General features: G+C 41.0%; 1 protein-coding gene across 3 annotated transcripts in view; it reads right to left on the bottom strand.

Annotated features, from left to right (window-relative positions):
- The window catches only part of ADCY5 (adenylate cyclase 5), a 215,419-nt gene that overhangs the window by 28,088 nt on the left and 170,907 nt on the right, over window positions 1-16,424 (bottom strand). For all 3 annotated transcript variants that reach the window (XM_084524658.1, XM_084524660.1, XM_084524659.1), the window contains exon 9: window positions 4,135-4,157. In XM_084524658.1, coding sequence (XP_084380784.1) covers window positions 4,135-4,157 — 23 coding nt within the window. The remainder of the gene's footprint in view (window positions 1-4,134; window positions 4,158-16,424) is intronic.

Here is a 16,424-nt window from a genome sequence, read left to right as displayed (position 1 = left end):
TTCTTGGACTTATTCTTTGCTGCATTTCCCTGCTGTCCTATCTGTTATTGCCTGAACTGGCAAAATAATCTATGTAACCAGCCACATTCACTGCTTCTCAATAATCATTTCTGTAAATATGTCTGTGAAAATTTCTGAACTTGAACAATTCTCCACTTTTGAGAAAAAAGTTGTTCATAGAACAAACATAGGGAAAAATGTGGCCTGACTACTCACTGCCTCCCTTTTATGCAGTTATATATGAGTAAGAGAAACATAAACCAGATAAAATTTCCCGTCTTTAAGATATTTACTTAATTCACTTGAGATAGGAAAAAGGTAGCAAAAGAAAATACAACATAAATTAGATTCTGCTTTCCAAACATGTGGAAGAAGATTTTTAAATTGCTTATAATCTTTAGCACCAGTTTATTTTCGATACAGCTTCAGAAAAATGAGGCTGATTTTCAAATACTGTTGAAAAAAATAACACCGAAAACTTAATTGCCCTGAGGCATTCCACGCTGAGTATCATGAAACCTGAAGCACTTCCCAAAAATCTCTAGTTCTTAAATCTAACAGGATTTTAATGACTTGATGCTGTCACTTTAATGGCCTGCCTTAAAACTAGCCACAGGCAGAAATTAAAAGCTGATCCTGAAGCGCTGTTTTTCTGCTCTGCTTACAGGATTGCCAAGGACACAGAAGTAGCGTGGGGGCATATTCCAATGAAGAACTATTTCTGTGTGCAAATCCCACGATGTGAATGCAGCTCCTAGCTCATGTTGTGTGACCTTCACCTTCGGCACTCTGGAGAAAAGTCCCGGGGTCTGATGAGCAAGATGGGAAGCTGCACTGCTTTGTTTTCTGGGGGTTTGTTTGCGCTGCAGGACAGGGCGCAATGCCCAAGGCTGTGCTGCAGTAGCCTGCAAACCAGGACGTGACTTTGTGCTCGGGGTTAAAGGCCCCTTTTCAGAGGAAAGGCTCTCCAAAAGCTTTTTATAGAATGTAGCCAGACTTGTGGAGTCACTCCGTGTCCCTACTCTGCCACATACTTCTCACCAAGGGAAAGGCAGACCGAGCCCATGGGCCTGTTGCCCTCCTGCTCCTGCCCAGCCTGCCATCTGAAGTGCCGACACCACAGCTAGGCCATACCAACACATCGGCGTCCCAGCAGTGGCCACAAAACACCACCTTGTCCAGAGTTGTTTTTACTTTTGGACTCTAGAGTTATTTAATTCCTTGAAGGTCATATATTCTGCTTTGAAATGAAAACGTAGTTTTGTCCCTAGAAGGACAGGAAATTCAATTTACTTCTAGATGCTTCCTCAGAGGAAGCACATCTGCTTAAGCACTCAAGAAGAGGCTGCTTATTTTCATTCAGTCCTCACAAGTCTGTCTTCTGGACTAATAAAAATGAGCAAGGAAATTATTAGGCTTTGTATTTACAGAATGTCTTCCAAGATCCTGCGAGTTATTTACACATGTGGGCCATTCACATTTAGTCTTTTCATACCACATGTGAGAGAGGCAATACATTTTCCCCCAGAAGTGGAACAAAAAAGTCAGCTCAGCATCTTGGTGAACCTCAGTCACATTTCGAGCTCCAGTTCAACAGCATCACTCAGGAAAACATGAAGAGGAGAAAAAAAATTGTCTGCTGGGGTTTTGGCTTTGGCTGTCTCCAGTTCTGTAACGTTCTTATGCTGCGGAAGGCATTTCTCATACTACAATGACTTCTGTGGTTGCAGCTTATATAGAAACATGCCTGCAGGTTTTAAGTGACCTTGCTGGGACACTCATCATGAGGCAGCCACACTCGCACAAACTGCAGGGAAGCCTGATAACCTACATATACCTAGCTTCTGGGATGGCTCTGCAGCCAAGCACCCTGCCTGTTGTACCCCAACTAATTGCTGTACAGAAAGTTTGGGTACGTCTTCATAATTGCATGTTTTAAATCAAAAGACATTTTTTCCCCATGCTAAGGAGAGCCCTGGAGGCAGTGCCTGTAAGTCAGAGCTGAGGTACTGCCATAGACAAATGAGATTTGTATGTTGAGATGCTTATTGATATATTGATAGCATGTGGGGGGAAAAACAGGGATTTCAGGCCCCTGTGAAACTTTCAGAAACACCTCTTAAAAGCACTGTTGAGATCTCTCTAAATGCAGCCAACAGAAAATGGTTGCAAGGGACAGGAACAGCACGAACAGAGCTCGGAGCAGCTTTTGCACTCTGCTTGCACATGTGAAAGCCAGCAATTAACCCAGAGATGCTGGCTTCAGAGTAATCCAAAAACATTCTGCTGATTCGGTTACTTTCTGCAAATGAAGAGTGCGACCAGTGCCAAAACTACATGTATGCCATAATTTTAAATGCTTCATGCCTAGATTCAATAACTAAATCTGCATTTAGGCATGTAAGTGTCAGGACCTGTTTTCAGAGATCTGTGGTGCCTCATCTTTGCTGTCAGAGAAGAGCTGTATTTCTGCATGTGAAAGCACTGGACTGAATGCTTGACATGGTTTAGCCATCTGATTTTAGACAGTGTCACCATGAACATTTCCTTCTACAGTTTTTTTTTTTTTTTTTCCAAACCTTTGTCCCTGAATTAAACAGACTGCAGCATCAAGAGAATCTGAGGCAATTAGGAGCTTCTTTTGGTGCTGAGCAGAATGGCAAAAAGCCTTCAATCTGTACAAGATGGGGTCACACTGAATCAGCACTGGTAAATACAGAGCAATCCTTTCCAGTGCTTAGCTATTGGCGATAACAACTCAAGTAACCTTTGCAAACTGCAGGATGGAGGAGAGACATGATGGTCCTTGGAGCACCTGTGGAGGTGTTGTTCCTCACTCACTGAGTGACTCATCTGTGGGCCAACACCAAGGCAGGTGAATTTATGATCTCTTGCACAAACTATAAGGATAGATCCTATTTCATGAGGAATACTTAAAATTTCTGTATTCCTAAGGATTATTTTTTTTTATAATCTGTTACATCTTTTCTCTCCCAAGTATACCTAATACCAACTGAGTTCACAGCAGATACGGATGTAAGACTCTCCCTAGGCACCTTGTACCACTGGCAAAACATCCCAGGGTGCACAGAGCTAAATGTTATTAAAATTGAGTTTGTATTGAAGGGCAAGGGAAGGAGAGAATGATTCCTAGTATTGCCATGTTCAATCTTATCACATCCCTTTCCTTTTAGGGAGTTGCTATCAGTGCTCTGCCATCATAATCTGAATTTTCCCAAAACTAGATGACTTAGGGCCCACAGAGGCATTTAGCTGACCTAGAGCTGCTGAGTCCTGACTGGCAGCCTGAGAAACATGATAAGGAGCAAGAACAACATCTTTCAGACATCAGTCTCTTTTACTGTCACCTGTCTCACCCTGAGCAAACTTACATTAATGCCATTCAGTAGAAATAGATGTGAAATCATTACAGATATCTTCACTACAGAAAATCTTTTTGTTATGTCCAACTATGGAAGTTAGAAAGTGAACGTTTTTTTTTTTTCTCCAAAAGTATTTTTTTTTTTTACAACAAAAACACCACTCCTATTAAATTATCTTTACCATTTTTTAAAGTCCTATATAAAAAAAATGAAAATGCTGCTTTTATGTGCTTGCATTTTAGAGCATGAAAATGTGAATTTGCCCTTTAAAATAAGCTGTCATTTTTGAGTTTATTTTTTATATATAGAAATAAGTAATATGTAATAATTAGACATATATATATATGAAACAGGAACTATATATGCCATTTAATAGATAAATAATTTGTTTTGCTGGAGACATTCAGTATTTTTAGACATGCTGTACATGAAGACTTTGTTCTCGGGATATTGTCAAAACAGCAAATACTAAAGGATAGTGAGTGGTGGCACAGCAAGAGCAGCAAAAGTGTTTCAATCACAAATGCCAGTTAGAACCACACAAATGAATAAATGTTATGAGGCAGTAGCAGCTCTGAATCCACAGTCAAACCCATGCCCTCAGACTGGCTGTCCCTCCAGGAGAAGCCACTGGGGAGCCCAGGCATTATTCTTGGCTGCTGGGCATTAATTTTTGTCCTTTTTAATATGAGGAAAAAAAATACACAATCTGCAAACATTAACAGAATATGACAGAAGTAAATTTGCTTACTTGTCCTTGGGGTCTTCAAAACCCTGAAAGAAAGGAAAAGGATACAATGGTTAGGAAACAGACTGACCTTGAGAACACAAAATATTCCCGAGATTGGCATTTTGGAGAGGAGTTTTCAGAGCGTTCACTTGTTAGCCATGGATGGAGAGCCTTACCAACCCATGGCAATGTTTTGTGCTGCCATGTCGTCAGGCAGACAGAACAGTTTTAGAAAAAATGCATGGCTTCAGATATAAAATGATGGAAGTAAAGATAAGGGAAATGCTTCATCTGACTGCTGGCACACATGGTTTGAGAGACAAAACTCAGGCTTGATAACATGGGACACCTATTTCATTCAACAAAATTGCACCTTTTGATGTCAGGACTTGGCTAAGGGAGCTGGATGCATTTTGCTTTTCATTTCTTCAGTAGGAACCTTAAGGGGTCTCCTTCCATCTCCCCTCACTGCACGCACACAAGAAATATGTTTTCTTGAATAAGACTACAGGAATTATTTATAATTTTTGCAATAGCCCAAATATTCATAATTCCATCAGGGCCACCTGAACTGAGCAAGTGTGTGTATTTAAAGGTCACCCACAGTTTAAGTGGCTGGAAGGACTCAGAGAAAAATACATATAGAGGCACAGTTTTACATGTTTAGCATTATCATACCTATCAGACCCAATGCCATGAAAATGGACATTTTGCATAGGCTGAGACAAAATCCGCCCTTTGATATCTTGCCTTAAATTTAAGTGAATTTAAGAAAAGTTGTATATTTAACACACAGGGTCAAATACACAGGCACGGGATTTGTACCTTGTGTTCCAAAACATAAAAGAAATGTAGCTGGGAGATATGTAACATTCCTTTTGTTTTCCTCCCTGAGACCTCAGGCCCGAACCGCTCAGGGCATGTGAAGATGTTCCAGCTGCCGGACCTGCATCTCTCCCACGCTGGGGGGAGCAAACTGAGGTTTGTCCTGACAGTGCATAACTACAAGTCAAACCATTTGGGCAGAAGTTTTTGTGCAGCTGCCTTGTCTGACACTGTCAGAAACAAGAACATCGACCTCTCCGTAAAGAACAGATTTTGCTCTTGCAACGAGTTAGTGCTGTGGCATTATGGCGATGGGCAGAAATAAATCCGACAATGTCCCTGAATGACATCAGCTTGGCAAGGGGTAAAAAATGTCTCTGGTCCCTAAGGTCAACAAGCAGGACAGCGATTCACTGAGACCAATGCCCATTTTTACATCCTCAGTTTCAAATGAAAACCACATTTCAAAATAGAAACTGCAACTCCAACTTAACCCTTCTGAAATTCAGCTGAAGGAAGTCTCTCAGTCCCGCGTACTAACCACCAGTGGATTAAAGTGCAGTGGGAAGAAGGAAACAGTAATGTTGATTCAACGTTAGCATGTGCACTTATCCAAGCCAAACAAAACATGTACTTTTGATTTCACATTAAACAGTGATGAAGGGATCATTCAACTTTTTGTCATGTGTCTTTTTTTTTTTCCTTAATCATTTTACAGTTGTCAGGAATATCTGATTTATTTATTTATTTATCCACTAAGCGATGCTGCAACACAGTGCCAAGAACAAAAGCTCACTGATTAATCATGGAGACGAAATGCTCAGTAATTTGTCCAGTGTCATAGCCAGTTAGGCTAAAAAAAATAAGAAAATCATCAGAAGATGGATAGCTACCAGCCAAAAAACGAGGGGGAGAGAACTGATGTGAAAACAGACAGTACTTGCTTATTAGATAGCCATCAAGTTCACATTTTCTAGCTTATCCACATGGGAACTGGATGACTGATTGCAGTTGGAGCGTCCCCTAAAATGGTCTGATTTTCATGGACAGCTAAGAAACTGTTCATGAAGCCGTGAAACTAAGTACAGATATAAAAGTCCTGCCTTCTAGGTGCATATGTTTGAGGATACAGGCCAACAGGTCAATTTACAAAGAAACCTCAGCAAAGTTATTCTCAAAAAATGCCAATATTTCACAATATCTCAAGTATGAAAATACATGTAGGCTGTATGTTTAGCTGGTCATTTGTATGAGTGATCACTTAATCAACATTAATTTAATTCTCCCATGCTTCTCTCTGCCAGCAAAACTGTGGTAATGAAAGTTTCTAAAATAATACAGAATTAATTGATCTAGTTCTGCAAATTAAAATACTAATTTGTGCTTGAAAGTTGGAAGCTTGGAAGTTATTCAAGCTGGCAGCTCAAACAAAATTGGTGTTTCAAAACTAAAAACTCACAATAAGCATACTTCAGGTAAGGCAAAAGAGGAAAAGGGAAAGATTATTATATTTTATTTCCTGGATCTTCATCTAACAAGGCTAAATATTTAAGAGTGACTTGAACTTTAATTAGAGAGAATCAGCTTTAAATTAAATGTAATAGGAACCTCTTTAAGTTAAGCAAATTAAATGATTCACTTCAAATGTTCCCATTTCATGAGAAAGTCTCTTCAAGCAGAATTTCCAAAAATGGAATTGCTATGCAGAAAGGTCTGCGAGATTATTTTAGGAAGAAAAAAAAAAGCACAAAACAAAACCAAAAACCAAAAAACACATATGCAAAAAAAACAAAACAAAACAAAAAAACAGCTTCTTAAAAACTGATATTTTATTACAGGAGATCTTTCTTATTTGCATTGGAATGCTTTGCTAGGATACAGCAAAAAATGTCTCAAGCATCTGGTTTTGACCAAGGATTTTTTTTTCCTGTCCACTGAAGCACCAGTCTCTCAACTGCATACTAAGAATCCTTTTAAGCAGAGGAGATATCACACACACAGTGTCATGCTGCTCGTGTGTTTCAGGCTGGAAAGGAAATTTCCCCTAGGCTCTGGTTATTGTGTTTGTACCTCCTCCTGCTTTGCGGGCATGCTTGGTCCATAAGAATCATTTGAAAATAGTCACTTAAATTATTTCCTTCCCCTTGCAAGAGACTCGGCCACTAATGGCACACTGGTCTTTTCTCTTTTCCACAGCTAGCAAACAGTTTTATTTCTTGATGTCTTGGATGCTTTGCTCCAATTTGCTCCCTTTAGCTTAGCATAGGGCTGCTTGCATGAATTGGAATGGTCTGTTATACCCAGGATTACCACTAAGCATGGTCAATCTTGCAATTGAAATCTTGCAATCTTGAAATATGGGCTACGTGGATTTGTCTCTGTTCCTAAGAATTAACACACTCATGGTATAGTAGAAAAATGACCACACATCACAAGTTCCTCAAGACAGGCAAAACAGCACAGACACTAGGGACAGCTTTCCTCCCCTGCCCATCCTGCACAGCTGGCCATGTCCATACTGTTGGTTTGCCTCCACTGCTGGAATAATTCCCCCGACCTTGCTCACGTATCTCTGCATGGAGCTCCATCCCATGTGCAGAAACATCTCCAGGTGAAGGAGCTCAAGCAGGAAAGTAAAATAATGGGGGTTGCTGCTGCAAGCAGCCCTGGCCTCTTCTGTCCTTGCTCCTGCTGGAGTCTGGGCAGCTGTGCTGGGCAGTGCTGTACCCAGCCTGTGCGGGTATGGAAAGGGTTTGAGTTCACCAAGGCTATGCCAAGCCTGGCATTTCTGCACACACATACATGGAAACCTGAATGCCCAAATGCTATTGGAAAAATAGCCAATAAATATCAAGTGCCTACCATTTAGGAGAGAGGGAATAAGAGGGTAGGAAGAGAAGAAGCCAATTCCTGGAGTAAAGTATGTAAATCCCCTCTTGATTGCTCATGGACCTGTGCCCAGCAAGCTGAAGCAGTGCCGATGGCTTTCCAGGGTGCTATGAAGAAAAGGCTGGGAACTGTCAGCAGGAATGAAAATGGCAATAGTGGTGATGGCTTCAAGAATCAGACAGATGTGAGTTCACAGGAGTTCAGGAATAGCTCCACAACCATGGTGATGGAGTAGCCCTTGTTAAGGCCAGAATTCCTTTTCTGTAGAAGGAAATCTAAGGCATGAGATGGGTCTTATCACAGTGCCATGCTAATGGACTTCTGTATATAGGATCTCATGCAATTTTTATTCAATGACATTTTAAATATCCCTGATACTGGAATTTTCCCCCTTCCCCCAGGAGGCTGCATTATTCTGCCATTAGATTGCAAATGTAAAGGTAAAAGCATTTAATAAGTGCTCTGAGACTAAGACAGTTGTCTTGCTGAATTCAGGAATATTAACCCAACCTTAGCTGAATCAGCTCCCTCACAGGCAATAGTACCTACCAACGAACAGTCCTGCTCTTTCTTCTCTTCTACGTGGGATTCTTAAAAAACAAACATTTTATGGCAGGTCAGGTGGCTCTGAATTTACAAGCACTTACTTTTAATGACCATCCTTCAGTGGGAGTAGACGTGCAGAAGGAAAAAAAGAAGGAATGTTATATTACTACATCTGTCCCAAAGGTCTACAATTTTATGAGGGACATTTTATGAATATCTATTGCACTAAAAGCTCATATGACTTCTATCTCTCTGCTTGACTTCTAAATTAACTAAGCCCTTTTCTTTGAAGATTAATACAGATTCCTTAAATAGAATGATAAAGTGTTTGTCAAAACCATGACAAGCTGACTGCTATACCATAATGCTTCGAATCAAGAACCATTAGAAGTAATAAGTCTAACTTTGAGAACATTAGCTGTAATTATTAACATATTGTAAATATGCAAAGAGAAGTGGAATAGACTTTACATCCTTTTAACTTTTCAGTTAGCTCCAAAAATAAGATAGTGGAGGGGCTGATGAGCTCTATGACCTTCTTAATGGCAACGTGGTTGGATCGCATGGATTCCACCTTAAAAGCTTTGTTGGCAACTCCAGCAAAGATCGTAAGGGCAAAAATGTCAGAGAAACTAATTTTGCTTGCCCTTTGCTCATCTCTAGCACAAAGACCCAAATAAATGGGACTTACATGATTTTAAAGCAGAAATCAAAAGAACTTTAGACTTAGGGTCAAGAAGATTGGGGGCAAAATGAGGTTTGTAAGAGGTCAGGCCAATTTACAAAGCACAGGTGCTTCACAGTGACCATGGAAAACACAAAAGGAGACAGACAGGCACAGAGTGGACATAGTTAAAAACAAACCTGGCATGGCTCTGCTGCAAAACTAATTATTCACCTCTGTTTTCAGTACTGTTTTACATTCTACCTTCGTCCCTGTGGTCAACAAGGCAAGGCTAGGAAGACAGATGCTGTTAGGTGTAAGCGCAGAAACAAAACTGAAGGACTTTAAAGCACTCAAGCCAGAAATAATGCAATTTCTATACCAGAGTCCAGAAAGAACTGGCACATAAAATACACAGTCTGATGGGAAGGGTATTTAACAAGCATCTAAGTGCAGAACAACAAACTGGCACAAAACCAGTTTATGAAACAGATATAATGAGTGTGTCTGCTATAGCTGGAGCATAGACTAATGAGTACTGAAAAGGAAAGCTGAAGTGCTCCCTTTCTGCATCCCACCCCACTTGATAAATAGACTTTCATTCCTCTGCACTGCTCACAGATGGTGAAACACTTCACTTTGTTCTGCTGAAGATGATTTGGTCCACAGCCCATGGCAGTTGGACTGGACATGACCAACCACATGGATTTATTTGGCCCACCAGATTTATATTCTGTAGAACATAAATTGTTGCTTTGAAATAGGTTTTCCCACCTTAATTTTAATTAACTTCTGGCTCTGAGCTCACACCTTGGAGAAGTGCAGGTTGCTCACACTTTCCAGTTTTCTGTCTGAATCCAAATTTCTACAGGTCAAGGATACATTTTCAAGTGAAATGGTTCTGTGCCTCACTTGTGAGCAGTGACCATACCTTGCAAAACAGAAAAGATAAAAATAGGTAGTCGTAGGAATGCTCTGACTTAGTTCCTGGCTCCTTAATCTCTGTGCTTTCATCTCTACACTCCAAATGATGACAAACAGCACAATTCTACAGAAATTGCTGTCGAATAGCCTTCTAATCAGAACAGCACAGACCACATCCAAACATAACCAGCCTTAACCAAAGTCACCCACCGGTGCTGACCACAGCTGCTCACTACCTCTGAACATCAGACCCAAACCTGCTGACCTGCCACAACTTCATTTCCGATGTCCACCTGTGCTGAGCTGCCACTAACATCAGAGGAAGTGTTCCTTGCATAAGTAGAAATGAGTACCTTTCTTTCTGTAGGTTTAATTTAGCAGGACTAAAACACTGGATGACTCTTTTCAGTAGTGTCTTGACCCAAGCTGCCTTTTCCTGTATGATTACAGTTTACTCTAGAAAGGGGTACACAATGGTGGGAAAATTATCAGTGCAAGACTTCCATGCAAATATTAAATTCTACCTAAATTTTACAAATGCAGCTGCAGATCAGCTGTTGCAGGTTGCTGACTCTTACCCCTCTTAAAAAAAAAAAAAAAAAAAAGAAAATCAGGGATGATTGCAAGCCCTGATCATCTGGAATAAAATGTAAGTTTGCAGACGAGGACACAAAACTGTACAAAGCCTCTGACAACTTGAGCAATGTACAATGCTTTATATGGCTCCCACTCATTTATGTGAGATCACACGGAACATTTGAATCAGACAAATCCTCTTTTCAGAAGTGCCAAAGCAATTATACGGCATAACTGTGGGATAGGATTCCTCCCCTTGCTGTTTGTCAGCTATCTAAACATATTGACTATAGAAAACCCAGACTAGATTAACAATTTCCTCCAGGTCTGTGGCAGTGGATGGGGATTACAGCAGAGTGGATCGCATGAGAGTTTGTCCCTGCTCGATTACAGGAGTTCGGGGGGTTCTGAATATTACAATAGCAGCAAAAAAATAGTGGGTCAAATTCTCCATTGGGTGCCCTCGTCCAACTCTGCTGACGTCAGTGTTGCTGTTACCAGATTTAGCAGATGATTGCTGGAAAAGAGGATAATAGTGACCCCGAGCTAAATGAAAACCTTTAGAAGGAGGGCAAGCCTTCTGTGCCTCATTCATGGAGTCAAATCCATTTCTCTTTGATGGGGCTGCACTGCTGACTGAGGAAAACTTGCCCCACTGACTTTTAGTTTACATTTTTGATCATTTCTGATGTTTAATCAGTATACTTGGCACAAAACCAGGTATAGTGCTTGTTCTTCTGATGCACCTGTTTCCCAATTTTCATTTCCAAGTAACAAGAAAACCTATTGTAAGGGCAACCTGGGGACAACAAAGGGTGGAAGTGAGCTGTATTTGTGACTCAACATGCAGAGAGCTGCCTGGCTTAAGACGGGGCGAATAGTACAAAAAATTATATTTTATGCTTGAATGACCAGGCTTGTAGACAAGGGACGTTTCATTAGAAAGTAAACGCCACACAAGCAGTCAAGTATTGTGCAGGAGACAGCACAGAGCTCTGCATGGTGCCACGAGGCATCAGGCTGTGCCCATCTGAAAGCAGAGCTTGTTCTTTACTGCTCCAGCCATTCCCAGGATGCAATTTTTAACCTCACCTCACATTTTTAACATCTGCATGCAGTCATATTTCCCACACATTGCATAAACTCTATTCAGTTTCATTTCTGTTTTACTTTGTAACTAGCACTGAGCTCATACACCATTTCATTGCAAATTAAATGCTTCATAAGTCTTACGCAGGCTCACAACAGAAACATGCTCAGACTGAAATCAGCATCGCTGATCTTCAGGGTTTCCTCTTTCTGTTCCTAAACTTCCTGATGTTAGACCTTTCCACCAGCTGAAAAAATAAAAGGAAATCTGCCAGGCACCTACGACCAGGCTCAGGAATCCCATTAGCGCTCTGCTCTTGTTGGATTACAAGGACTCAGAGGTACCTGTTTCTGAAGCAAACCTTCCCAATGGCATGTATTAGTGGAACAAGCTAAGCTGCTTGGCTGTGCTTGTCAGTGTAAAATAAATACAATGCTGTATGACAGAAACAACATCAGGGCTTTGCATGGCTGACCAGACCTCAAGGCACAACTCATGCTTCTGGTTTTGGGAAGCCAGACAGCATTTGGCTGTGGCAGTCTTAGCTGGCCAGCGTGCCACTGATGTTGGGGGTGCTCCCTCAACTGGGAGGCTGAAGTGCTGATGTCTGCCGACTGGGACAGATGATCCGTACTGAAACGGATGCTTGCTAAAAGATGAGACAAATTTTGAGATAAGAATCACATGGCTAAAGTACCTGGGCAAATCCTACAGCTCTGGGTAACCCTAAGAAGATGACGCACTCAGTTTGCTAGGGTTTCTACTGGACTCTCCTGTGCTGTCGCAAAGGAGGCAGAACTCCTGCCAGGACATAAGAAGAGCAGCTTTGGCTGTAAGGCCTCTAAAATGACCGATGTCTTCTGGGCAGCATGAGTAAAACCTCAGTAGGAGTATGGGGCTCAGTGCAGGCACTGCCTGCTATCCATGAAATGGCAAGTGCTCAGAGAGGAACAAGAATACAGAAAAAGTAACTACAAAGAGGAAAAAATTAAACTGGTCTCTATCTGCCATGAATAGTCTATACAGCACCATGTTTTAAAACTAAAGAGAGGGAATTTGAAGTGAAAGATCGAGAAAAATAAACCGTCGACAAGGATGCTCAGCACAACTGTGGGATTTCCATCCTTTCAGGTTTTTAAACAAGGGCTGGGCAAATATTAGTCAGAAATGAGGGTATAGCTGGCTCCTGTCCAAAGACGGAGATAGATGCCTCAAAGGTTTGTGCAGCCTAGACCGGAAACTTCATAAAATATTTAAAGGTATCTTCTGTTCTTTATGCCCTATGAATTCTCATTCTTATTTCATATATCAATATTGATTTTTTCTTGTTGTCTTTGTATTTGTAAATTGTTTTATGACCCTCCAGACTGAAAAGCCCTGAAGGAAATAAAATGTTTTCAGCAAAACCAGGAGTTTCACAGGCTCCTTATGTAGCCTGTTCCTTGTATCTATGCTTTTCCTTAACTTAGATCTTCCTTGCAACCACTTAAGATGACTATTTTTCATCCTGTACTTTGCAGACACGGAGAATGTTTTATCATTATATCCTGTCCTTACAAGCAAGCCTTCATGTATCTGAAGACTTTTGTTCCTCCTCAATGTTCTCCTTTCTAGACTAAACAAACCTCATGCTTCAGGCTTCAGCCCTTCCGCACAGGTCATGCTGCTGAAACTCTCCTCATTTGTAATTCTCTCCACTGGACTATCTCCAGTTCATCCACATTCTCCTACAGGATTGTAATCCCAAACGGCACATGGCTTTCCAGCTACGCCCTTACTAACGCTGAGTAGAATCATTTGTCATCTAGAACAGCCCTGTCATTTTGGAAGGTATCGATATTTGCGTTTTGATCGTTGTTTACAACAAACCTCTTTCAATATACAGTCAACTACAATCCCCATTTTTTTTTCTTTTTTACATAGTTTCGTGTTTCTGATGAAAACTAAGGCACAAGCATTATTTCCGGAAGTCTGAATTTCATCAGTATTTATAAAAGCAGTCTGAGATCTATACTGGGAAAAGCGAAGTATTTCTTAGTAACGTATAAATATTGTTATAGCTATAAATATACCTGTGCACTCAAATGCTTTGAAGTCAGTTTATTTCTGAACGTTTTGCAATTACAAACTGGGCCAGAGAAGCAGTGTGGAACACGAGGCTGGTGTAGGAAGATTTGTGGGAGCTCTGTTCCCCTGTGTACAACATGAACAGTGCAGAAGGAGCAACCCTGGTGCCTCCTGCATGCTGCCTCCCTGGAGGCTCAGCAGGGCAAGAAAGCCACTGCCCAGTGATGGAAGGGGAAAGAGGAGGTCTGAGAGCAAACCAGGGCATCGGGAGATGGAGAGGCTGCTGGCCAAGAGAGGATGAGCTCGCACTGCTGCGACCTCAGCTGACTCGGGCACCAGCTAGCTAGGGTAGGACTAGGGAAATAAGTCCAGTTTTCCAGAATGTTTTAGATTATTGCTGCGTGGACATGTGTTTGATATTTTCTGCTATTTATATGCGTGTGCGAGTGCCTGCATAAAATCCTGTGTGCCCACACAGGACTCAGGGGAACAACTGAAGTCAGCTGGACCCAGCAGAGGTTAAGCTCCAAGCCACAACACGGAGAGAAGCAGGGGCCGATGGCAGGGTGCCCACCCCTGAACCCTGCCAGACCCCACCTCGGTGTGATGCCATGCCCATGTCCACTCTTGGCAGAATGTCAAAATGCCATGACAAAAGAGGAGGAAAAAAAGGAGCAGGCAGCTACCTTTGATGTGAATCTGTCTCCTCCCAAACTACTAATAAATCCTCAGAGTACCGAGAGCTACCAGAGCCAGTGTTCAAAGGAAAGAAAGAAAGACAAAATAACTCTGTTTTCTTTTAAATAAAACAGATCCCTCCCAAAAATGCTATTCAGGGAACTTTAATGTTCTCTTTTGGGGAATTCTAAGTAGTACCACAGAAAACTGACTCATTTTTTTTTTTTTTTCCTGGAAATATGGTTGCCTTCGTAATGCAACATGTTCTAAGTCTTGTGACAAAAAATTATGTCCTTTGTAACCATCCATTTTGTCCCCATACACAAATTTATGTATATCACCGTATCAATATAACGTAACTGCACATCACAGCAACATCACCCTGCACCTGACAGAGTTCTAGCTCACGGCCACACTTACAAACACTTACTTTGATGTTACAGGGCTAAGGAGCTCCAGGTTTTAAAGAGGAAGGCAATGCTGCACTGCTTGCCTGTGGCTTACTGCTTTGACTAATCCAGCCTTGCATGCCCATAGTTTTTGAGAGACAAGGCTATGTATAATGACATACAAGAGGGTTGGGGGGTAGGTGGGTGAAGTGGAACAACGAGAACATTTTCAGGAGCTTTGAAAGCTGGTGCAGCTTACTGAGATCAATGACATGTCATCCCAGAGGAGGGCTGAAAAAAGCCTTTGTAGTTCTGCTCCCCTTCTGTCTGTCTGTATTTTGCACTTCTAAGCAGGCAGCTTGCAGTGTGCATGTGCACGAAGACTGTGTGCACTGTGCATGCATTTAAGCATACACAGCATCCACATAAGGCAATGTTAGAGATGGTATACAAATAAAGTACTGTGCAAAGCTGGGTGGTGCAAGGAAATGCTTATTTAAATCAAAAGCTAACAGAGAGAGAGAAAGAGCTGAGAGAGGAGAAAAAAAATTGCTCCTCTGATATAATCAATAAGATGTCCATCTAGCAGATATTAAAATGGTCTCTAGTCCACAGAGAGCAGCATGTTTTTGTTTTGACTAAAGCAGCTCAGAGATACAGCAATGGGAAATACTGTAAATAATAGATTTTAAAAAATGTTCCGCAAGTACAACAGGAAGTTTAGCTGAAAATAAGTAATAATACATCTGAAACAGGTTTAAATTGGTTTTCAGAAAATAGCATGACACAAACAACACAGACAAAATCAGCCTCTCAAAAGAGAACTTGGTACAAGAGGCAGCACAGAAGCAGATTGAGTGGAAAAGATTTTCTGAGCTGCTGAATTTATAAAAAGGTAAATACCATTACAAGAAATGTTCAAAATAAGAAGAAGAAGAAGAAAAAAAGTGAATCCTTTCCTCTTAAAAGTGAGGGGCAGTGAAGTTTTTAGGACTCGGCTTGGTATTTCAATAAATAATTATGTTTTTCCAACGGAACAACCAGCTAGACATGGCAAACTGTAATTAACACCAAGAAGCATAATACCATTTGGCATGCTTACACCTTGTTTCTGAACAGGAGGATGCAAGAACTCCTTAACAGCTATTCAAAGAAACTTATAATTATAATTATGTGCTAGTGTGATTAGGCTCTTCTAATAATGTCATGCCTATTGAGCGCAACCTATTGAAAAGCCCACATAAAAAATGCACAGTTCCACAGATCTGTACGCTTATGTCAGAAACCCTAATTTGAAGATCTGAGAAATGAAAGAAATATTACTATGGAGATTAAGAAATTCAGTTTAGCACTGTAAAATAATATTATGATTGAATAATATTAGCACCAACTATTAATAAATCTGCCAGCATTTCCCATTATAAGACACCATATGCAGTTGCCTTTAGCTATGCCAAGAAATTTAAGCTGTGGTTGTGAGCCTCATGTTAAAAAGTTCTGTAAGCCTTTGGTGACCTGTAGCAAAACTTTGACTTTGGGCAACAAATATACACTCTTGACTGTTTACAAAGGGCCAAAACAGCAGGATGAACTCTTTGCAGAAGGACTTTTAGTCATGCCCGTATGAACCACAGAGGGAACACAAAAAAATCCCCAATCTCTA

Source organism: Aythya ferina (genome assembly GCF_964211825.1).
Source record: "Aythya ferina genome assembly, chromosome: 6".
NCBI lineage: Eukaryota > Metazoa > Chordata > Aves > Anseriformes > Anatidae > Aythya > Aythya ferina.
Note: the sequence above shows the minus strand (reverse complement) of the source record. Positions and strands in the feature narration are given on the sequence as shown.